At 41.1% G+C, this 24959-nt stretch overlaps 1 protein-coding gene across 3 annotated transcripts in view; it reads right to left on the bottom strand.

Moving 5' to 3' along the window:
* The window catches only part of AMPH (amphiphysin), a 163792-nt gene extending 139784 nt beyond the window's left edge, over nucleotides 1-24008 (bottom strand). For all 3 annotated transcript variants that reach the window (XM_067550403.1, XM_067550404.1, XM_067550405.1), the window contains exon 1: nucleotides 23906-24008. In XM_067550403.1, the coding sequence (XP_067406504.1) occupies nucleotides 23906-23974 (69 nt within the window). In that variant the 5' untranslated portion in view covers nucleotides 23975-24008. The remainder of the gene's footprint in view (nucleotides 1-23905) is intronic.
* Nucleotides 24009-24959: the final 951 nt, after the last annotated feature.

Here is a 24959-nt window from a genome sequence, read left to right as displayed (position 1 = left end):
AAGAAGAGGTTGAACTTCTGGCACTCACATTTACTATCTGGGCTGCTCATGGTTGACAGCTTTGTACTGTCTTTCCCTCCACAAAGAGGAACAATGACCCTATACTGAAAGATACATGGATACGCACAACAGAAGAATTCCTTTCTTTGTCTGTGATAGGACTCTCCACTGCAGAACCTCAAGATATTTCTGGAAAGTAGTATTTTTGTTACACAACAGAAAAAATAAGGGTTGGAACATTGTAGTCCTATTCCAGCTACCGTAGCATATACAATAGCCCAGTGGTTTTCAATGTGTGGTCCACGGACTGGGGGTGTGGGGGGGTCCACAAACTATGTCTAAGATTTCCAAAGGGTTCCGCATCTCCATTTGAAATGTTTTAAGGGTCCACAAATGAAAAAAGGTTGAAAACCTTTAAACCAATTAAAACCAATTAAAAGGCCTTTTTTTAATTGAAAAAGAATAAGAGGCATACCAATGTTAACTTAAATTCTGGGTGAGAGACCTTGAGTGGGACAGGTGAGAAAACTGTTGCTCTAAGGCAGATCCTAGGGACACCAAAGGGCTACTCTCCATTACTCCATCTGGAGCAATCTCCCAGATGTGGCATTCTGTCAAATGAGGATTAGCTTGACTGTGCACACCCGCCCTGCTCCTGACACACTCTCCACATCCAACACCAAAGAGATTGGTGTAAAGTGAGCAGGGATCCTCAGTTTGAAGCTTGAGCCAGAATAAATCTCTTTTTCATCACAAGCAAGAATGCGGCCCTGAGTTTTTAAAAACAGCCACTGCATCCTAATGCTTCCAAAGGTGCTAGAATGCTGACAATAAATCATGGAGTGCTAAATTCTAGTCAGCCTGAGGCAGGTGCAGGAGGAGAAACTCAGGAGAATTCCTCTCTTTTTAAAAACTTCATAAAGGTGGATCAGAACTAAAGCTCTTGAACTAAGATGACCAAAGAGCTGCTACCAAGAAAGTCCCTAGTATAAGGAAAGTGCCCCAAAACAGGTGGAAGGGCTGAAGAGAAAATAGAGCCTCTCTGAAGCAGATTACCTCCAATGCACCCCTGGTATCATGCAACTCCCAATGTAAGGCTGTGCCTACAAGGTACAATTTAGCCATAAGCCACCATAGCAGAAAAATCCTACAGAAATGGCCATTTATAGGGATCCCCATGAATACATTGAAACATGTTGGAATCAAAGTTTTCAAGTGTTTTTCAAATACACACCCACACAGCCTATATTAGGATATGGGAAACAGTTGCCGAAATAGGAAAAAGTCAATTCTGCATTTTTTCAAACTGAATTCTTACCACAATGGACCATATTTTGCTTTCAGTTAAACCAGACAAAATCCAGAGTAATTCAACTGAAGTCAGTAGAGCGAAAACCAGTTTAAAACAAGAGAGAATCAGGCCCATGGATTTATTCCAGTTTACCACTGGTTTGACAACATTTTTTTTTTAAAAGAAGCAAATGATGCCTGAAATGCCAACTACAGGCAACATTAAGCAACAAAGATGCTGTGGGTGACCAGAGGTCCTGATTTTATAGGGACAGTCCCAATATTCGGGGCTTTTTTTAGATGGGCACCTATTACTCCTCACCTCCTGTCCCAACTTTTGACACTTGCTATCTAATCACCCTAAAGACACTACAGGTAAAATGGTTAAACAAACCCCATTTCTCCTCGTCATTCAAAGCAGCACCATTTCTTGATAGAGGACCTGAAAGAATGCACATTTAAGTCAATATGAGTCTTTCCACTGACTTGTGGAGGATTAGGCACTGAAACACTATGTAGTACTCAGATATTAGGGTAGAACTAAAGCCCTGGTTCAGCAGAGCACTTAAGTATATACTTAGCTTTAAATCAATCGGCCATAGGTAAATTCTTAAGTGCTTTGCTAAAAGAGTAGTTCACCCACTGAAATAATAGGGACCATGTAAGTACATGTATAGAGCAACAGATATATAGGATGATGCTATTTGCTGAAGACTTATACTTGGTGACAGGGTGTTGTCCTTCCTAGAATTAGCGCCTTCCATAGACAGTACTTCTGACAAGAATATCACAGTTAGTAGGAATGGGTACCAAGTATGAAACATCTATCCATCACTAATCATTATACATTTGTGCACTCACAACAATATTTCCAATCATAATGAATGAATCCAACACCGGTGAATGTACACACAATAGCTGTGTGGTGTCACAAGGCATGCCTGCACTGTAGTACCCCGACGGGTCAACTGTAGTGCTGCAGGTGCTCCCTGCCTCAAATTTCTCCTCCAGAAGATCTCGGTCTCTCCTGCAGATTCATGTGCCCCAGCCCTCTGGGGGAGTCACTCACAGAGTAACAGAAGTCCAAACAATTGTTCTTCCTCCCTGCTTGGGCTCCTCTTCAGCCCCTCCTCTGGGCTCAGCTCTCAACCACTTCTGAGCAATCTTTACATTTTTCCACACTGAAATAAAGCACTGATGCCCAGGCTGCTTCCTAGGAATCCTCTCACAGTCACAGATCCTCTTGGCTTCCTTTCCAATTTTGCTGCTTTGGGATAGAGCACTGATAAGAGTTGTTCCAGACCCTAGTCAGGGCCTTCCTCAGGAACCCAACTTGGTCCCTGAAGTTCCTTCTCCAAACTGAGTTCTCTCAATTCTTTTATGAAATTCTGGTGTTTCAGGCTGTCACCTGACCCCCACTGGGCCAGCCCATTAGGCTGGGAGGCAACTAATTATGGCACAGGCATGCTGACTGAGGAGAGCTAGCTAGCACCAGGCCTCCTGTCCCTTAAAGGGGCAAGCCACACTGTTACATATTGTAATTCATTGTCAGCCACACATCCGGTAATAGTTACTTTAACTACATTACTATTGTAAATTCCTAATGAATGAAAGGGGAGGGAGGGCAATAAGGCCTGGAAGACAGCAGTAGCATAAAACAAGGCAAATATAAATAGCCATACATTGTAACTGAGCCATGTGGCAATATTTTTAGAAACATAAAAAAAAAAAAAAAAAAAAAAGACCTTCATTGGGCCAAATCTCTGTACTCTGGTTTTACACAGACATTGCTCAGGCAACAGCCTCATTCACTGGGAGTTTTGCCTAAGTGAAAATTGAATAAGTAGGTGAAGATTTGGCCCTTTGTGTGTCTTTTTCCCCACCAGCTTCTTTCCAATGCCTTCATAATCACAGGAGACTATTAACTTGGTTCTTTGACTTTCCATCCCTGCCACCATCTGAGACAGCTTCATCTCCAATGAGCATGTAAATTCTGTCACATGTACAATGATTCTGGCTATATTTCTTTAGGTGGTTCTTATTTAAGGCCTGGATATCACTGGCATTTTCAAAGGCCATTGAGTCTTTCACTTCTAGATCACAGCTTTTAATTTAGATCAGATCATTAGAGATGGCCAGAACCAATCAATATAGATCCATTGAAGTTAACGGAGCTATGCCGAATTACACCAACTGAGCACCTGGCCCTGAATTAGGTTGCCATTAACAGCTCTTCGATGGCCTACATGTAGTGGTTAGTAGTTTAGTATAGATCCCCCTGGAGGGGTTTCAATACTATAAACTAGTCATCACAACAGGCAGTAGCTGGCACAATTTCTGGCAGTCTTAGTGGACAAGATAAAGACTGAATGCACCCTGCCCTTGCACAAGTGTCAACATGGGGGCCATCAGCACTCTTGGGAAACTCTCTGAGGACCTTCACATGTCAAGATGTGAACAACCTCACTTTTACCCATTCCACCAAAAAACAAAAAAAAAATCCAAACCAGAAATAGACCGGAGAAGGAAAAAATGAATTAATATGTGAGTTGCTCCAGGGTATTCACCTCATGTAGGGGATTTCTCCCAACAGAAAGGAGTGTGCAAAAATAAAAGTTTGTCTGGCACAAAATCATATCTGAATTCCTGCTTTGGAATGATGTAAAGAGGGTGACCAAAGAGCAAGTGTGAAAAATTGGGACAGAGGTGGGGGTAATAGGCACCTATATAAGACAAAGCTCCAAATACCAGACATCTGGCCACCCTAGATGTAAAAAGGACAAACAAACTCAAAAACAAGGTGAATTGTTCACAGGGACTTTGTCAAATAAAACTGGTTTGCTATGAGTAACAACAGCTCCCAGCCATCTATGGTTTGTGTGGGTATGTCAGTCATTATTATTGTCCCCCACGGAATATTGTGATGATCAGTTAGTAGTACAGCACATCTGCCATATAAGGATCCACAGAAGCATTGTATAGTTTTTATTATTATATATCCTGGTTACTGATGTTCGATTTATTTGAATTGGTGGAAGGAAGCACTCCAAACACAACGCTGGAGACCAGCTTATTGGTGCCAAATACACTGAAGACATTTCTAACAATAGGTAATCTGTTTGAAAATACCATCCCTTGTGTTACTAACTGTGTCAGGGAGATCTTGACTGATGTGCTTTGTAACTGCTGGTTTAGCGCCACATTCCGACACTCCCCGTGATAAGGGAGTACTCCAGGAGTACTCCTACAAAACCAGTGGAACTAATCATGAAGTGAGATAATATTTAATAATAGTCAAGGTAAGGGTATCAGAAACTGGCCCTAAGTAAGTTGAAGCCCACGGAGACTTTTATTAACTTACACATTCAGTTAAATTAAATAAAATAAAAAAGAGCAGCAAATTCTGCTTTCAGTTACATTCGTGCAACCCACTGATTCAAGTGGATTTCTGCAGGTGAATTAAGGACAGAATTTGGCCCACAATCCGTGTAACTTGTTCATTTTGTCCAAATCCTCAAGGTTTCTTACAGTATTACCTCGACCTCCTCTTGAGAGCACACCCCAAGTATCTGACACACTTTTGCGGAGGCACACCAACTTTCATCCAGCAGAATGCAGACATTGAGTAGCTTTAGTAAGGGAACCCTGGACCAGCCTGTGTATTCAGCTCAGTGAACCCCAGGAGATCACTATCAGAGGCCTTGATGTCAAGTGTTATCAGGATATCCAACAACTGTTTCCCTTTTCTAATCTTCAGGCCAGATCTTCAACCAGTAGAAAGTGGCATCATTCCACTGAAATCTGTTCCGTTAAAATATGCAAATTTACACCAGGTGAGGCTCTGATCTTTTTTTTTTTTTTTTTTTTTTTACACAGCCATATACACACAGATTAAGGAAAGAAAAGGATTTTCTATGAAGTTACAAATTCTTAGGATTTGGTTCACATGCTGTATCTCTCTCTGACTATGCAGCAAATACAATGTAACAAGTAAATACTATGGAATTTAAATGAAACAAAAAGAGAGCAACCAAACTACTTGCGTAACATCAGGCAAGCATCATACAACTGATTGGTATAAACAGGCAAAGAAAAATTAGCAAGATAAAAAACAGTGACAGACGGCCCCAGACTGATCTATAAAGTCCTCTGCACTTGTGTGTGGGCGTTTGTTGGGGTGCGGTGGCGTCGGGAGGGGAGGGAAGGGAAAAGCAAGCAATAGGCTGATGCGAGTGAGTCTGCGTGCAATCCTTGTGAAATTTTGGCACAAAGTCAATGCTGGGCATTTCTCTGCAATGGGATGCGGTGGGTATGCAGGTTCACTTAAATCTGCTGGCACAGATACAAGTAGCTGAATACCTTATGGTATCAGCAAAATATAAAACTGCTGATGAACAGAATGTGCATTTTGTCTTATTGTCATTGCCTACATAAATCAGTACAAAAAAGGAAAGGTCAGTGAGGAACTATTTAACCTGTGGTCAGATCCTCAGTTGCTGTAATTCGTATAATCCACACAAGTTAATAAAGTTCCACTAATTTACAACAGTTGAGGATCTGGACCCTTATTTTTTAACACTGACTAACAATAAAAAAGCTTCTGAACTCAGTGCGTGCGTGTGTGGGCGTGTATACACATATGTAGGTATGTACTAGATAAAACTCTAACAATTAACAGTTAAATTCAGCCCTGTGCAGAGAGCTAGCACAAGGCCTATGCACCATTTAAATGTTTAAGGGTCCATAGGTCTTGTGTGAACTCTCTGGATTGGACTAAATTTAACCCAAAGAGAGCCTGATCCTGATGCCACTGAAGACAACAGGAGCAGAATTGGGCCTTTAAAAGGTACGAACATTACCAGATGACATCAAGTGTACTTCTGTTTACCTTAAGCCTCATTTACAAACTAAGTTTGTAATAAGCAAAAGCTTAAGTATTGTGATGGAGGTAAGTAATATTTTTTGCTATATGACCCAAATCTGCATGCTTATCCTCAGACAAAACTACCATTAATTCAATGGAAGAATTGTCTGGATGCAAGACAACGTTTATTCTAAAAAAAAATACAAAGCACAAAGGGAAAAATATATATATTCGCTGGCTGGACAGTTAATCAGGACCAAATGCTGCTACTCTGACTCACATTGAGTAGTACCTTAACCTACATATAGATGCTTTTATTCTAATGGGACTACTCACAGAGTAAGATACCTCTGAATGTGAGTAAGGGTGGCAGAATCCAGCCATGAATCAGGGTGGCCAACCATCCATAAATTTATGGACAGTCAGTAAAAAAAAACGTACAATTTTAACACTGTGCGTAAACCCGTAAATAAATTAAAATATCCATGAAACTGGGTAGAAATAAAACGTATGGCATTTTGACATTGATTGTTGTTCAGAATCACTTCTTGTATCGTAAAACTACACTGACCATGAATTTATTAATTTACTGTTTTCTATTATTTCAAATGCCCAAAGAACTCAATTGATCAATTAACTGCAACTAAAACAATTGCATAATTCTGAATTTCTGTGTACAGCATATCACGAATGAGTACACACTTCTGTGACATTATTGTATTGTTTATGGTATTTTTAGTGATGTCAGTAAAAAGTTTACTGTGTCAGTTAAAAAAAAATCAACTTTAGATCTTCATGTCAGTAAAAACTAGAATGCAAGGTTGGCAACCCTGCCATGAATGTTTAGAACTACAGAAAGAGATCAATTAGATAAGGAGACATTTTCTTGTCTTACCCAATACAAACAAATCACTGCCTTTTCTGATGAGTGAGTATGAAAAACAAGAATGCTATCAGTCCTGCACTAAAGAACTAAAGGATCAGAGTCCAGTTGGGAGTACATGCATTTTATCAGGTCTCTGGTAAAATTAACTACTACAGGATTTTACAGAACAAATAATACACGCCCACATGTCCGAGATTAGTAACCAACCCGTTATTTTGAAGTTATTATGCTCTTGAATATATCTCAGGTTTACACAGTATGAGAGTGTAGTAAGTGGGCATGACATTTTGTAGTACATACAGATTCTACTGACAGAGCTATTAGATATTAATTGTTGACCTTTTTTTAAAAAGTTACTTTTTCAGGTACAGCAATATTAACATTTTTACACCAGTGTCAACCTTTGTTCAAAGATATTTGAACCCTAAGTCCCTTTTTCTCTCATTCTATGGCATATGCAGAGAGATTAAGAAGAGACCAATGCATTAATGGTCTTCTTAAGTCTTAAAGAGATAGCCTTGAAACTACTTTAATTCATTTTTAACCAGCGTATTTATAGGTGCTGGGCTTCATTCACCAGAGCATTATTCCAGTTTTATACTAACGTAACTCCACTTATATCAGATCCATCAGCACCAATGCCTTCTAAATTTTACATGTCTTTAGCCTATGTTATTTAATCATCATAGCATCACATATTACACAAAAGATATCCAGCCACCTGTTCCTATCTGACACGTGTTATAAAGCATATTGTTATTCTCCATATCTATTACATAGAAATACGGTAGAAATTATTACAAGTAATTGAAGTATATGTGCTGTTCATAGACTTGCTAACCCACTATTTACCCCTTCCTTTCATCTCAATTTCTAAACTATATAAAAAAGAAAGAAAGAAATTCAATGTTTTCATAAAAGCACTTCTCCCGTGAGTAAAGGAATTCCGCTTTGCCAGAGAGTCAGGAAGACCAATGAAAAGTTTGGCGGTGTCCCATCAGACACTGATTCCTCCCCCTGGCATGGGTGGGAAAGCTGAAGAATTAGGCTAGTGAGTTTATATCTTGTCAGATTCTTGGCTGTTTACAGGCTCCCCTTTTTGAGAGCCTGATCCAACTACAATTGCAGTCAGTGGGAGTCTTTCCATTTACTTCAATGGCTGTTAAATCAGGCCATATGCATATATCAGACATCATCAGATGACGAGAAGTGCATTCCTCCCTCCCTCCTTTTTATTTTTTATGTAATTTAGGGTATTTTTGTTGTTTGCCTCTTCATCCTAAAATTGTTGACATAAGGTTGCTGATTTCTTAAGTTCCTTGCTAGTGTACATAGAACCACCAGTTTGGGGATCAGAGAACAATATTGCCCCACAGCTTTCTTGGTTATTATTATAATTTATTATTTATATCACCACAGCACCTAGGAGCTCTGGTCATGGACTAAGACCCCATTGTGCTGGGCACTGTACAAATGCAGAAGACGATAGACTCTGGCCCCAAAGAGTTTATAACCTAAGTATAAGACAAGCAACAACAGATAGATACAGACAGATGGGGCAATACAAGTAAACAATGAGCCATATCAGTCAGCATGACAAGCAATGGTCTCAGTGCCCCAGTGGTCTGTTATCAAGGTTTTTGTAGGCATCATGGCAAATGAGAATTTTAAAGAGGTATTAGAAGATGATAATGACATAGCACATATGTATGGAGAACTCCTCCCAAGTCTGAGGGGCACCCTCCCCTTGGTACGAAGCAGGTGTGATATGGTCTCAAATGTGAGCATTGAGTGTGTCTCCTGCCTGAGCTATGAGATAATGTTTTATACTGGCCTGAGCTGTACGGTTTTTTTCCTGGTGTTTTTTTCACCTAAACCTTTCTTGGACACAACTCTTAAGATGGCAGGTGTCCAAGAGACTACTGTGACCCAGTAAATAGTATGGGAATGGAAGCCCTGAGGTGGTTTTGGTTAGATCCTGCCCCCTGGGGGTAGTTGGGTCCTGGCCGGCACTCACCCCACAGTGGCAGCTCCTACGCTGTGGGGTTGGCTGAGCTTGGCTCTTCACTCTGGGTGTTACAACCTCCGGGGTTGTGGCACCACTCAGGTTTGGCCCTGCCACGTTGACTGGACCAAATTTCTGCGAGGTGGAGTTGTGACCTGGCTCATGGGATTGCAGTGCCACTCACTCAAATTTGGCCTACCTGGAATCTCATCACCATGACAGCTGAGCTAAACCTGAGTGGCGCTGAGACCCCAGGGGTCGCAGTGCCTGGAGCAGGAAGTTGAGCCCAGCCAGCCCCGGGGGACAGGAGCCACAGGAGCTGCTACGTGACCCTTTGAAATGATATTGTGCCCCAATTTTGGGGTCCCAACCCATAGGTGGAGAAATCCTGTTCTAGTCTGATCACCAACACCACCCAACACCTACACAACTAAACCAAATGACTGAAAATTAGACAAGAGGGGAGGGAACTGCTGCTGGACCCGTTACACTGCTGGGTAGCAGATGAAGATTTGACAGATACGATAAGTTTTAAAGGTATAGTCTAATGCTTTAATCACTGCACCAGTCTGGAATCTTTATTTCAGTCACATGACAGCAGCAGTAAAGTGAAAATTCTGCAAGGCCTAGCCAGGCAAAACTAACACTGAAAAACAAATTTAAGAATAATTATCGGAGGTGCTGAGCACCCAGATCAGCAATATATGTGGGCCTCAGTACTTATGAAATTCAGGCCCTAGGTATTCGAGACATCTGAAACATACAAAATATACTTTTTAAAAGCTTTGCAATACTATGACAGACTGTTTCAATTTAGCATGAAGCCAACCATGTGATATTACCATAACTAAACACTGTTGTAGATATGGCCATAGGCCCCATAGAGTGGTTTATTACAGGGCAAGAAGGAAACCTGTGATTTTAAGTTGCGTCTTTGCTGAAAATGCAGTTTCACTTCATTTCCATTTTTTAAAACAATCTTTCATGAAAACCAAGCACATTTATCCAATCCACCAAAGGTGATTTTGGATGAAGCTTAGCAATAATACCTTTCCTGAAGCAGAACTCTGAAAACTCTGTATTTCAAGCAGAGAATAGAGAAAGGGATAAGGAGCCCTTTGTATTTGTGACCAACTTTCCATTTACAGAATGTTTTCAAGAGCAGTGGATCTAAAAATGTCAGTCTCCAGAACACAACAACATTCAATCAAATTTGCTTCAGCTTTTTCTGTTACTCAGTGATTGTGTGAAACAGAAGATTTATATAATGGAGGGTAAAATTATCTCCATTTCAATTGGCGGAGAGAAGTGGATACAGTGGGTAAATACTATGGTCTTCATCCTGCAAACACTTCCTTCCGGGCTTAATGCTTCCTAATGAGAGCAATCCCAGTGACATCACAGAGATTACTCCCATTAGTAACTACCAGAACCCAGAGTCAATGTTTTCAGGACAGGCCCTATGATAGGCATTAGCAAACAGACACTGATCTGGTTGCTGTGTTTCACCCTGGAATTCAGACAGTGAAAGAGAGGATTAGTTGTCCCCAAAAATTGCATGTTTGTGATCCTAATGATACCCCAATTTTAAAGGGGTTCTAACAAACGATAGAGTAGTATATGCCCTTTAGAATACACATTTAAATGTTCTCCAGTTAATATTCATCCTATATTTTCACATGCAATAAATTCAATTTTTTCCCACAGTAATCACTGTAACAACAACAAAAGCCCTCACACTACCCTTCAGCCACTAACATTTCTACTCCAATATCACTCAAGACAAACCTTACCAAACAGCTTAGTTCTTCAGTATGAGAGAGAGTGTTTTTCTCTTGCAGTGTCACTACCATGCCGCCCGAGTGTCAGCTAAAGCTCCACACAATGGTCTGCCAGTGTGCTTCAAACTTGGGATTACTATTAAGGTTAAGAGATGGATTCAATTTCCCTGCCCTTGGCACATCTGTTGAGTTTGCCAACAAGCAACCCACTTTTGATGGAGGTTCCTGAGTTGGGCATACCTGTTTATTAGGTACAAGAATCAGACTAGTAACACGTTTTACATTGTCCACCAAACAGTAATAACATATAGGTAATTAAAATTCTGCTGGGTCGTGCAGTCACACTTAAAAATGGCTCTTGGCTGATGAAGATGTCATAGAAACAACACCTGTGTGTGTGAACTAACAACTGCCTAAAATCTTTCCTTAATTTTTGCTCAGTTTGGCAATCAAAGCAACTTACATTCTCACAGCCAACTTGTGAATTGCCATTTGGATTTTATTCTAAGATGAAACTTTGCAACAAAAGATACAGAAACTATATTTCAGTGGTTCCCAAAGTGGGGACCCTGGACCTCTGGGGTCCGCCATGGGTTATGCAGGGATCTGTCATTTGAACCAGGGCCAGAATGTGCCAAAATGGCATTCCGGCACTTTTGCAACATGGAGGATGCCATTTTGTTTTCTGGTAGAGGCATTTCAGTAGTACAGGAAATAAAAGAGGTCTAGGACAACTAGGCAGATGCTAAAGGGGTCCTTGGTTGAAAAAAGTTTGAGAATCATTGCTATATTTGAAACAAACATAATTCTGGAAACCTTAAGTAAAACATATATCAGCTCAGCAAACGCTTCGCCCTGTTTACTGTCTTTGAAACATACTATTCTAAACCTGAAACTAAGATCTCATAGCACCTTTTAATGAACATAGAATCAAAGGCTGAAAACAAATTCAAATGCTCTGGAACAAAGATTACTATCCACACCAAGCTGAATCTAGCGAGACGCTGCCATTGAGTCAAATTCTAAAGTGCTGCAGCAAGCAAAACTCCAATCAAGTCAGTTGGACTTTTCCTCAATTTAGGACCAGACTTTGCCCCACAGCTCACTGTTTGAAAGCCTTGACTTACCTATCGGAACTCCTTTCACTAGCTTCCCTGATTCCTAGCTAACTTACTTTCATTTCACTAGCTTCCCTTTCCCTTTCAGAATTCCACCAGATGTGCATAGTAGATTTTCACATCCTATTTGGCCTCCCATCACATTTGTAATTAGTGGACCTCTGCCCACCCAAATATGGATCTGTGGTGGCAGAATATCGTGGGTCATGAGAACCAGGAGCAAGTCCAGAGCTGCCAACTCTCACCATTTTAGGGCTTGATCCTGTATCCATTGCAGTCAATGGTAAAGCTGCCATTGATTTCAACGGGACAGAAGCAGGCACTTATTGCAAGTCTTATGATATTTATTGTATTTCTGAAAGTCTCAGCTGCTGGAATCAAGAAATTGCATGAGAATCTCAGCTTTCGTGGGGAAAGGAAAAAGTTTTAACTCTCAAGGCCGCAGAGAAAAGTTTGAAAATGTGAAGTAAGCGTACGGTAACAGGTCAGAATCCAGAAGGGAAATAAAAATAACCCAGCATTTTAAAAATCTCATGATTTTGGGGGCCTGACATGACTTTTGAGCCCTTAGAGTTGAGCATTCTGCAACCAGCACAGAGCAGTGCAGCAGCACTTAACCACAAGATAAATAAATAGCCCTAAATAAGCCAGTTCCAGCTATAAATGTTTTTTGCATTTGAGCTCAGACGTGTTTTTGTTGCTAACCCTACAAGAGAAGAGTCAGAGAAAGAAGGAGACACTCAAATAGAGAATGAAGGATGGGAGAACAGATAGACAAGAAGAAGAAGAAGAAGGTGGGGTCGGAAACTTGGAAGACTAAGAGACAAACACAAAAGGGAAGATTTAATGGACTAACCTTAAAAAATATTGGAGATGGTTAATCTTGAGAAAAGACAACTGATGGAGACCTGATTACAATCTTCAAGTATGGTAAGGGCTGTTAAAAAGAGGACATAGGAACGGCCATACTGGGTCAGACTAATGATCCATCTAGCCCAGTATCCTGTCTTCTCACAGTAGCCAATGCCAGGGGTGCTTCAGAAGGAATGAACAGAACAGGCAATCATCGAGTGATCCATTCCCATCATCCACTCCCAGCTTCTGGCAATCAGAGGCTAGAAACACTCAGAACATTGAGTTTGTTCCATCCCTGACCATCTTGGCTAATAGCCATTGATGGACCTATCCTTCATGAACTTACCTAGTTCTTTTTTTTTAACCCTATTATAGTTTTGGCCTTCGCAACATCCCCTAGCAATGAGTTTCACAGGTTGACTGTGCGTTGTGTGAAGAAGTACTCTCTTTTGTTTGTTTTAAATTGGCTGCCTATTAATTTCATTAAGTGACCCCCTAGTTCTTGTGCTATGTGAAGGAGAATATAACATTTTCTTATTCACTCTCTCCATACCAGTCAAGATTTTATAGACTTCTATCATATCTCCTCTTAGTCATCTCTTTTCCAACCTGAAAAGTTCCAGTCTTTTTAATCTCTCCTCATATGAAAGCTGTTCCATGCCCCTAATAATTTTTGTTGCCCTTCTCTGTACCTTTTCCATTTCTAATTTATCTTTTGGGTGACCAGATCTGCATGCAGTATTCCTTATGCAAGTATACCATAGATTTATAAAGACACATTATGATATTTTATATGTTAAGATATTTTGAGGATTCTGATCAGTTCTTCTCCATGTCTACAGAAGGTAGGACAAGAAGTAATAGGCTTAATCTGCAGAAAGGGAGATTTATTTTAGATATTAGGGAAAACTTTCTAATTACAATGATTAGGTGTCAAGGGAGGTTGTGAAAATCCTTCAGTGGAGGTTTCGAAGAACAGGTTAGACAAACACTTGCAAGGAATGATCTAGATATACTAGCCCTGTCGCAGCATAAGAGGCTGAATAGGATAACCTCTTGAGGTTCCTTCCAGTCTTACATTTCAATTATTTTGTTATTCTAACCTCTGCCAACACGTTTTCTCTGAGAATTATCTTGGGAAAGTTTAGAGATGAGCTATCAGAAAATATATTTGGCAGCTTGCTAGACTGCCAGGTAATAAATAATTTGTTTAGTTTCTGCTAACTAATCCAAAATGAGCTTTAGGATATAGTGGGAGAAACTATAGGTTTTTTTGTTTTGTTTTGTTTTGGTTTGTTTTATTCATGGGAATTCCATTTGCATGGTTAAAGAGACAAGGTTGGTGAGGCTGTGTGTAGCTCAAAAGCTTGTCTCTCTCACCAACAGAAGTTGATCCAATAAAAAACATTACCTCACCCACCTTGTCACTTTACTATCCTGGGACCAACATGGCTACAATTACACTGCATACAACTTTGCATGGTTACACTTTCAGGTATTTACACACCAACTTTTCTTGAAATCCAAGTAGTGACACTATCTTTCATCTTAGAACTACAGCTGCTGCTTCTTACTTACTACCAGATAACTAAATATCTAGACATAAACCCCAACACTTTCCATTCTATTGTGATGATTTTCTATCTGCCTTTTCCTCAGATAATGAATCTGTTCCTCTAGTGCCATCCTTTTCGGACGACAGAATCTGGTACCCTGAACTCACCAGCAGCAGCCTTCTCTGTATAATCAGGCATGCTGTATCTGGAGTTCAGATTCCTTCAGTTATTAAGCCCTGTTTTCAAATAACACTAACTCTGCTGTTCACACAGACTGCTAAAAGCAAATGTTACCAACCTTCCCTGTTTCTTCTTTTAGATGAGCCACAACTTTGGAAACAATAGTCCCTAACCATCTCTGGAGTAATTTGCTTTAAGACTAGTCCTTTATCTATATTCTCTTCAGATCTGATTATTCCCACTGAGGTTTTCCTATTCTTTGCACTGACTTTGATCCTCACTCCTCAATCTCTTCCCTATTGTAAATATCTGTCTGGTGTATATCTAAATATTGTGTAAGCATGGTGTAAGCAATTCAATTCCTGTCTCTCTAATCAGGACCAACTACTTTCCCTTGTGTTTTTACAAACATTAGCTTTGGCTTATTTTTAATTATTCACCACTTCTAGTGCAACAAAACAATGGCATGTTAACAGCAGACTTGACTTCAGAGAGACTATCCAAGTGCTTGGAGTTAGGCCCAGTCTACACACAGACACTGCATCAGTTTAAACAAAGGTGTAATTGTTGTACATTTTTAGACCTGGTTTACAGGAGCAAGTTAAACAACTGTAAGCCAGGTTTAAAACTATGTAACACTGTCCTCACACAAAGTTGCACAGGTTTAACTAAAACATCCCACCTTTAATTACACAGGTGTAACCTGTGTGTGTGGACAAGCTCTTAGGTTCATAAAATCACAGACATGTAGAACTGGAAGGGATCTCAATAGGTCATCTTGTCCAGTCCCCTACATTCAAGACAGGACTAAGTAATAACTAGATCATTCCTGACATGTTAGTCTAGCCTGTTCTTAACCTCCAATGATGGAGATTCCACAACCTCCCTAGGCAATTTGTTCCAATTCTTAACTACCCTGACAGGAAGCTTTTCCTAACGTGCAACATAAACCTTCCTTGCTGCAATTTAAGCCCATTGCTCAGAGGGTCAGGAGAATAATCTCCTTGTAACAACCTTTTATGTACTTGAAAACTATTGTCATGTCCCCCCCAGTCTTCTCTTCTCCAGAGTAAAACAACACAGTTCTTTCAATCTTTACCCACAGGTCATATTTGCTAGACCTTTAATTATTTTTGTTGTTCTCTGAACTTTCTCTAATTTGTCCACATTTTTGAAGAAATGTGGCACCCAGAACTGTAAACAATACTCCAGTTGAGCCCTTATCACCACAGAGTAGTGTGGAATTATTACTTGTGTCTTGCTTACAACATTCCTGCTAATACATCCCAGAACAATGTTTGCTTTTTTTGCAACAGTGTTATACTGTTGACTCATTTGGCTTGTGATCCACTATGACCCCCAGATCCTTTTCCGCAATACTCCTTCCAAGGCAGTCATTTCCTATTTTGTATATGTGCAACTGATTGTTCCTTCCTAGTACTTGGAGTACTTGGCATTTGTCCTTTTGGAATTTCCATCCTATGTACTTCAGTCCATTTCTCCAGTTTGTCCAGATCATTTTGAATTTTAATCCTATCCTCCAAAAGCACTTGCAACCCCTCCCAGCTTGGTATTGTCCACAATCTTTATAAGTGTACTTTCTATGCCATTATCTAACTCATTGATGAAGATATTGAACAGAACTGGACCCAAAACTGATCCATGCAGGACCCCACTTGATATGCCCTTCCAGTTTGACTGTGAACCACATGCTTAAGCACCTTATTGAATGAAGACCTATCATAACCCATTTTACAGATGAGAAAACTGATCCATTTTCACCAATATGTAAGTGTGATTATTCTCTGAAAATGATCCTGTAAAATAAAAACTTCTTATTCATCAGCTCTGCTTCCCATGCTGTATTCAGAGTTATATCTGCTTATTTTATAGACAAAATCAGTTTTAACTACTTTTTGAGATTTTTTTAATCATGTTAGCTCTGCAGAGCTAGCATGTTTATGGGACAGTGAAATAGACTGTACTATATGCAGGACTGTGCATCATCAACAGAATTAACTACCGTTCAATGCCACTGAGGACCAATTTCAGCCCTCAGTTACACCTGGGCCACCTCTTTGTCTTCTGTGGAGTTGTACAGGTATGAGTGAAGGCAGAATTTTGCCTACAGAATACTTACTATTGATGACAATGCATTGGACAAAAAGAAAACAGGGTTCACTCTTCTTCAGAGAGCGAATTTTTTATTCCTGCAAAATCCTAATTTGTTAAAAAGTATTTATTTATTGAGGCAGAATTTTAAAAATCCAGACCTGGTAGTAGTAAATTTGACAGTTGCTTAAAACAGAGAAAGAGAATTTGAAACATGTGAACTGCTCCTGAAAGATACGAGTTGCTTTTTGAACTATAATAAATAATAATAAATATAGCTGGTTTTATTGACAGTATCACTTTTCCACAGGTCTCCCTCTCCCTCTTTCTATACATATCCATATAAAGTGTTAATTCCTGATTGTATAATTGAGTCACTGGCCCTTGTGATGCTCTAAATCACAGGTTAAAAGCTGCCAAAGATACTGGAAAGGAAGTTTGACTACAGCTACATGGAGGCAGGATGGGGAGAGGATGAATGTGACTCAGAATTGAATATTAAAGGGGAATAGATAGGAATGAGGATGGTGAAGGGTTGGGGAGAACAAGGCAGAAGGTCACATCAGGAGAGTAAGTCACAAAACAGAAGAAACCAGAGGAGAAGTAGTTGAAGGGACTGGGAAAAAACAAAGGATATTATAAAGTAGTGCTGGAGGCAATGGACAAGGTACTAGACAGATCTAGGAGATCTAGTTCTAATCCTGGCACTGCCGCTGACCTGCTGTGTGTGACCTAGAGTAAGTCCCTTCACCTCTCTGTGCCCCTGCTTCACCTGCCGTCTTTTGTCTGCCTTGTCTATTTAGATTGCAAACACATAATAAGAATTAAGCCCAAAGATCTCACAAAATGCCGAGCACGATGGGCCCCAATCTTGGATGGGATGTGTAGATGCTTCCATGATGCACATAATAAAAGAATAATTAATGAAGAGTCAGAATCTTGCGGCTGCGTAGCAAGCACGAACAACAGAACATTTTGGGATGTGCGTTTTCTCACAGGGCCATAGATACTTTAGAAATATACTATATGCATCTTCACAGTATGCCTATGTTGTCTATTATTTCTATTCACATACAATCCCATTGACTGAGACAGACTCATGTGACATAAAACAATATAGCATTATTGCCTTCCTCATGGGTCAGTGGTTTCTAATTCTGGAAACTATTGACCATCTAGCTATTCTTTGAGACAGGATCAAATTATGTTGTGTTCAAAACCAGAAAAGGCTCAGCATAGTACAATACTCGGGCTGCAGCTCAATTAGAGAAAAGAGCCCTGCCTTTTAGATGTTAATGTCACTAAAGTTTAGTTTGTGGCAGCACAAGGTAAACTACTTAATCCAGCTGGATATTCCCATACAGAATTTCCCTTATAGAGGGGGAATCCTCTAGCAGTGTAAAGCTGACAGAGGCAGTATAGCACCTCCTACACCAGCTGCCCCTCCAATCCCTCGTGTAAGTGGGAGAAAGGCCGTGGCAGATGCAGGCAGGGGGTAAAGCTGAGATGGATCAGGGGTCTGGCCCCGCTATTTCTGATCCCCCAGTTATACAAACTCTGCTTACATATGCTAGCTGCTTCCGGGGCAGAGCATCAGAGAGCCACAGGCACCTCTCCCTGTAGAGAACTGGGGCTTTCAAATATATTCTGCAGAGTGATGCATTGGAGTTGCATTTCCCTTTTGCTTCTACAGCTTGTTAACCAAAGTGAGACATGGAGGGTTGGGGTGGGATTATGCCAGATGGTCTGAAAAAAGATGTAAAGAAACTCTCAGGCACTAGCAGATCAAGCAGTGATGTTCTGAGCACACATGAAGGGCACTGTTGTGGCTTTTACAGTCAGAGCAGTGATAGGGGTGATAGCACAGCTGCACTGCAGCAGTGGCTGGAAGCGCACTGCCTGCCTTGTGCTGAAGCAGACGGAATGCCTCCATCGCCACTGAGGGAAGGGTGCTCAGAAGCATCTTTTACACTTCTTTTTTTTCCAAATGCAGCTCATCTGTTCTCCCCCTCCCCCAGCACTAGCTTCTAACCACCAGCCAGTCCATTTGGGGTAGTGAGGGCTCACCGTGCTCCCACGCAGCAGCACCCTCTTGCTGTGCAAGCCCATTCGCACTTGTACTCAGTGAGCAGCCCACGCATTTTCTTTGCCCCGCTGCATGCACACCCACCCAATCACACATTTGCCCCCAGTTGTCTCTCTGTCACTCATCCCAACTGAAATGTCAGAGAGCAACAGGTGGTCGGCAAGGTTTCATTTGCAGTTCCTGTTTCTGGCTTCTGGGGGGGCTACTCAGGCTACTGAGGCTTCATCCTCCTTGCTCCTGCTAATGGTTCCCTCACCAACACAATATCTGTCAATCCAGTACAGTAGGGCAAGGAGTGGGAAGGGGAGAAGTGACCAGATGCGCATCCCACTCTCAGGAGAAGACCAGTAATGATTGGGGTTAGACAATATGTGAGGACAGAAGGGACAGGTTCTAATGGTGGAGGGGGCATATTTAGTGGAGAGGGAAAAGAAGATCTGGGTTGGACAAATTGGCGGGAGGGAGACAGAAACAGAGGGGGTATCAATGACATGCACGGGGGAAAGACAGAGGGGGAGAGGATCAATCAAAATTTTGTGGAGATGAAAGGGCAAAATGGTGGGCAAAGAGACAGAATTAAAAAGCACATAATACTAAAGTACCCAACCACTTCTTATGGTTAAAAATCCAAATCGGACCTTTGGGTATTAGCCAGGTGAAACCTGAGTTTGGGTAATTACATTCTACCTTTATGTACATTTTCCCTACAACTTCTTACTCTTTTTCGGTCTTAAATTCTTTGTAATGTTACTGTGCAGTGTCAAACAACTGCCATATTACACTCCAGAGATGGGGTGTAGTGATTACAGTTTGTAAAGCCTTTTGAAATCCTTCAAGAAACTAGGCACTACATAAAATTTACAGTATTGCTGTTGATATTATTGAGTTTACTGTTCAAGGGCCTAAAGTTTTCTGTATTACATAGATACTTTTTTAAAAAACAATTGAGACAGCTATATCATATAGTAGGAAGCTACTGTTTAAACTTTTTATATATAAAGATTGATTACCTAATATGAAGAAAGCCAATATACTAATACAAGAAGGAAATGTTTTCATATCAATTTTAAGTTAGTGAATAAATATACACACACACACACACAGATACATTTTATGCATTTTATACACACACACACACACACACACACACACACACACACACACAAGGAGTTGGAGTTATGTAATTTATCATTAATAAGATAATTTTCCATAGTCTGGCTATTAGATCTGGGATTTGACCTATGGCATTAAATGCCTTGTAACATCAATGTCCTTGACACAGATATTATAGGAGTAAAACAAAGAACAAAAACTAAACCAATCAGAAAATATTTATACTTTTGCTAGAATGTTAGCAAATTATGAGGATACATTGAATAAACAGAACTCATTCATTTCTAAAATGTTGCTCTTTTGTACCAGATAGCACAGTGGGTGTGTGTTTGTATAGCCTGTACATCCCACAATCACTTGGTAGTTATGAAGTCAGAAATCAGACTTTCAACCATTTAAAATCTGTGATATGACATCAGTGAAAAGCCTGTATAAAAATGTTAATATCTGTTAGTTTCAGCAGCTCCCACCCATTTTTTTATTTTAAAAACCTAAATAAAAATAAATAGCTGAACATGGAGCTTTTAGTACTATCAATTATGCTTTTTAAAATATTATAAAAAACCATGTTAAGAATTTTTGCCTCATATAACATTATGGAAAGCCAGAGCTAACTGGTAGTGTACATATGAGAGAAAGGTCTGGGGAGTGGGACATAGCAGTTAGAGAAGAGATCCTGTAGCCCAAAGGGAGGGTCTGAGACTGAACAAAAAGTCAGCAGAAGCATAAGAAAAATATGAAAGTAGAGAAAAAGTAAGTAGGTGCTGAAAGCATAACAGCAAGAGAAGAGTTTTTGTGAGGGAGATCAAAGAATGGGCATAATAAAGATCTGTGTATTTTAAGCAATAAAACTATATGCAAACCTTAAACAGAGAAGCAAAAACATATCTCTATGTAGTAACATCATGATCTATTCCAGCTGCACTCTTGCGGTTTATGTTGTCACCAGACCCAGTGATAAAATTTATTTCCTTGTAAACCAAAATTATATGGTTTTATTGATATTCACACACACACACACACACATTACATATGCTATATGGCCCTGATTCAGCAAAACACTTAAACAATTACTTAACTTTAAATGTGTTCTTAAATTCATTACTGGATTGCGACTAAGTGATGGTGATATTCATCTAATACACAGAACCATGGGAAGCATTATAGTTTTTATTGAACTCTGATCACCTTCCTTGCTTTCTAACCATTAATCCATCTCCATCAGAACTTATTCCAAAACCTCTGAATAGCTTCAAACAATCACCTTCTCTATTTAAAAAACAAACAAAAACAGTGAACCAAATTGCAGGATGGTCAATATTCCCTACTAGACTAGTGATTGGTTTAAGACACAATATTTGAGGATGGATAGATATACAAGTACTTGATGCCATTTGAAAGAGGAGAGTTCCAACAACAGAATACAGCACTTGCTTTTTAGCCTGTGACAACCTCAGATAGTAGATCCTAAAATAATGATATTATCATGTATGGGAGTTTTCTGCATTCTATTTGTAATGTATTTTTTCTCCCTTGGAGCTCTGTAGAGTTGAATACATGATACAAAAGTAGACAAAATATAGACAGAGGGCTATGAAAAATAGTGTCAGTAAGATCATTTTTAGAAACACCCTAGAGCACTTATGAAATGTGTAGCAAATATAGAATTCATGATAGTGTGGTATATTTTATTGGCCTTCAACAGGGATGACTTGAATAAGTCACTTATGATTTTGAAACTCAAATGTAATATGCTTATCACAACTCATGTTGGTAAAACCTTTACATTGCTCTATGCCAGCAAGTATTTTCTCCATATATATATTCATGTGTAAATATTTTTTCTGCCCAAATTCAAGATTTGTATCTATATTTCCATAGCTGCAAGAAATTTAAAGCTGGAAAAATGTATGTGGCACATTTATATACCCACTGGGTTCAATTAATAAGAATATCCTGAAATACTGACTCTTGCAAATTCTCCGTTAACTTCAGTGACAGTTTTGTCTGATTAAAGACTGGGCTCTAAAACCTTTAACAACTGAGACGTGATCAGCTTCATGAATTTTCAGTGGCACGACTAACATTTTTTTTTTAAATGAAGACCATGATTACATTTCCAAACTCCAAGCAATTGCTAATGAAAAAGCTGGCATGAGCCCTTAAAGCAGTCAATGCTGTGGATTACTGACACTAGTGATTTAGAAGGTAGCTAGAACCACTTCTGTCATTGGAAGGCTCAGCTGCCAAGTGAACATGGTGAGGAGGAGCGCTTTAGTTCAAGAGGAGCTTGGGTGGATATTAAAGGAAATACAATCCTCTTAGAGTGTTGAAAGTGTGCATGTGTGGAGGTGGAGACAAGAGACAGCCAAACCTTTATTTCTGTGCACAGATCAAGGCGACAGATGTATTCCTTCTACTGTGCTGCATTCTACAGTGCTACCATTTGGCCTAATTGTCTCCTGATATTTTGCCTCTTTTTAATTACAAAACACATGCGCCAGACCCTGACTAGGTGTAAAACAATGTAGCTCTACTGCCTTTGAAGAAGCCATACCGGATAACAGGCACTGAGGATGTGGCCTACTTGCGTTCTCTGAGTGCCAAAGCAAAATTCTTACCCTGGAATAGTCAATGGGGGGAGGGAGGGGAATAATGGTGTAAAACAAAATATAGCCACGTCAGTCACACAATATTTATTCAGAGGAACCTAAGGTTGATTCATCTGCACAATGGTATAAGAGTATTTCAATCGAGATAAAGAATAAATGAGCCAGTTATATTGTATAATATCCCACTGCAGTAGCTTTCCTGTCCTTAAAGCAAGAGTACCCCTTGTTACTTGGTAGTTATCCAAAGTATCTGTTATACAGGCATTTAAAATTAAAATGATAATTGTTCCCAGGATTAATTTACATTCCAGAATGAATAAAGATGCATTCACATTTTGCTTCTGTCATTATACACCATTCAAGGAAAACCTAATTGAACAAGTAGATGTCAAAACAAAGGCGATACACAGCGTTTGTGTTGCAATTACTGACTTTCAATTTCGCTGGAAACCCTGCAGTGTACGCCTGGATTCGAGTTTATGCACTTCACTTCCCTCCTGACCTTCGGAGGAAGGGCACACACAACACTGCCTCAAATAGGCCACACAGACATCACAAGGCGAGACAGCTCCCATTAGATATTTAGCAATTGTCTAGGCAGGTTGGTTGTTTGTTTGTTTGAGACCATTTGCTTCGTGACTGAAGAAAGAGGTCCTTTTCTCTCTTGCCATAAGAGGGTCACAACAGATATCTTATCTCTCTCCCCCCCGCCCCCGGCTTTTCCATCCCACCGCAGTCAAGTACACACACCTCTCTGGTCCGCCACAGAGAAAACCAGAGGCAGCTGCAGCCCAGGCACCGCACGCCCGCACCTCTAGCTAGAGGGGAACATCAACAGCGCGAAGGGGGTTCGGGGGCCCGTCTCAGCCGGACGTGGGCATGCCTGGCCAGCAGACGGGATGGACGAACCGGGGGTGACCAGGGAGCAAGTGGGAAAAAAATCGAGACACTTTTTTTTTTCGGGAGGGGGGGGGAGGAGGGGGGGAAGGGAAGGGCTATAACTGCGCACATCAGACAAAGCCCCCAATCTCCCGAGAGGTCTGCTCCCCCTGTCCCTGCGATGACTGAGCTGCCAAGGGAGAGGTGCGGAGCTGCAGCAGCAGCAGCAGCAGCGTGTGATCGGCCCAGGGGCCGTGGCAAAGCCGCCTGGCATTGCTCCCCCCCCCCCCATCGATGCATGTCCTCCGGAGATCTTAGCTTATTTCCCAGCCCCCGATGCTCGATCGCAGCCCCCTGCTGCTGCTGCGGCGGCGGCTGCTTCCCCTCCGCATCCATCCCGGGAGGCGTCACCCCCCCCCACGTCTCTCCATCCCTTCCCAGCGCAAATTGCAACCCTCCCACCGCACCTGTCCTCCCCGCTCTCTGCCGCGGGTGACCGAGCTCTCCCCGCCCCGCTGCACCGTGCACCGGTCCCTCGCCGCCCGCCCCGCGCTCCGCTCCGCTTTACCTTCTCCTGAGCCCTGTTCAGCCGCTTCTGGACGTTTTGGGCGAAGACGCCGGTTTTCATGTCGGCCATGGCTGCTGGTCCAGGGAGCCGGGCGAGGAGGAGATTCAGGCAGAGCCCAGCGACTGAGACAGAGCGAGCGAGCGAGCAGGAGATGAGGGAGGGAGATGAGAGGGAGGGACAAGCTGGAGGAGGGGATCTTAAAGATACAGAGAGTCTGGCCCCAGGGCCCCCTCAGTGCTCGGGGGGGGGGGGGGGGGGGGGGGGAAGGGAGCAGGGGCTGAGCTCCAAGCCTGGTGTTTTTGAACGAGGAGAAAATAGTCCAAAATCTGGAAAGCCAGAAGCAGCAGGCCAGGGGCCAGCAGCAGGAGTGTGGAGGCTAGTTCAGTAAGGGAGGCTGTTATTAACTGTGATTTTACACCTAGTCTCAGTGCTATTGATGTATACAACATCAAAAAGGGGGGTGGGGAGGGAGAATATAGACATTTTCTCTGGCACCCACTGCGGTAGCGTCTAACTCCACCACCATAATAATGTATTGTACTTCCCTCTCACCTGCCACTGAATGAGCATAAAGCGTTTTACAGATTAGTTAAACAATCTTTTCAAACACCCTGAGGAGGCAGCTGAGCATTATCCCCCTTTCATAGATGGAGACACTGAGGCAGAAAGATGGAGGATTCTTTAACAAAACAAAACAAAAAAAGTGTCGCTAATTTTGGGTATCTCCACTTTTCAGCCACCCCAAACAAGACACCACAGTACCCAATTTTCAGAGGTGCTGAGCACTCACAGAGGCCACTGATATCAAATACACTCAGCCTTGTAGCCTACATTTTCAAATTTGGATTCCTATAGTGAGGCATCTAAATCTCTATTTAGTCACCAAATGGCATCTAGTGACTTGATTTTCAGAAGTGCTGAGCACTCAGTACTCCTATTGGGTGTATTCAGCAGCATGAGTTAAGCTTCCATGGCTTGTGCTCAACATATCTGAAAATCAAGCAACATATCTAAATCTATACTTAGACACCTTTTGGACAACTAGGTTTTGAAA

The sequence above is a fragment of the Emydura macquarii genome, unplaced genomic scaffold (assembly GCF_026122565.2).
Source record: "Emydura macquarii macquarii isolate MOO-44397 ecotype Brisbane River unplaced genomic scaffold, CSIRO-AGI_Emac_v2 contig_1263, whole genome shotgun sequence".
Lineage (NCBI taxonomy): Eukaryota > Metazoa > Chordata > Testudines > Chelidae > Emydura > Emydura macquarii.
This window is presented reverse-complemented; position numbering and strand designations above follow the sequence as displayed.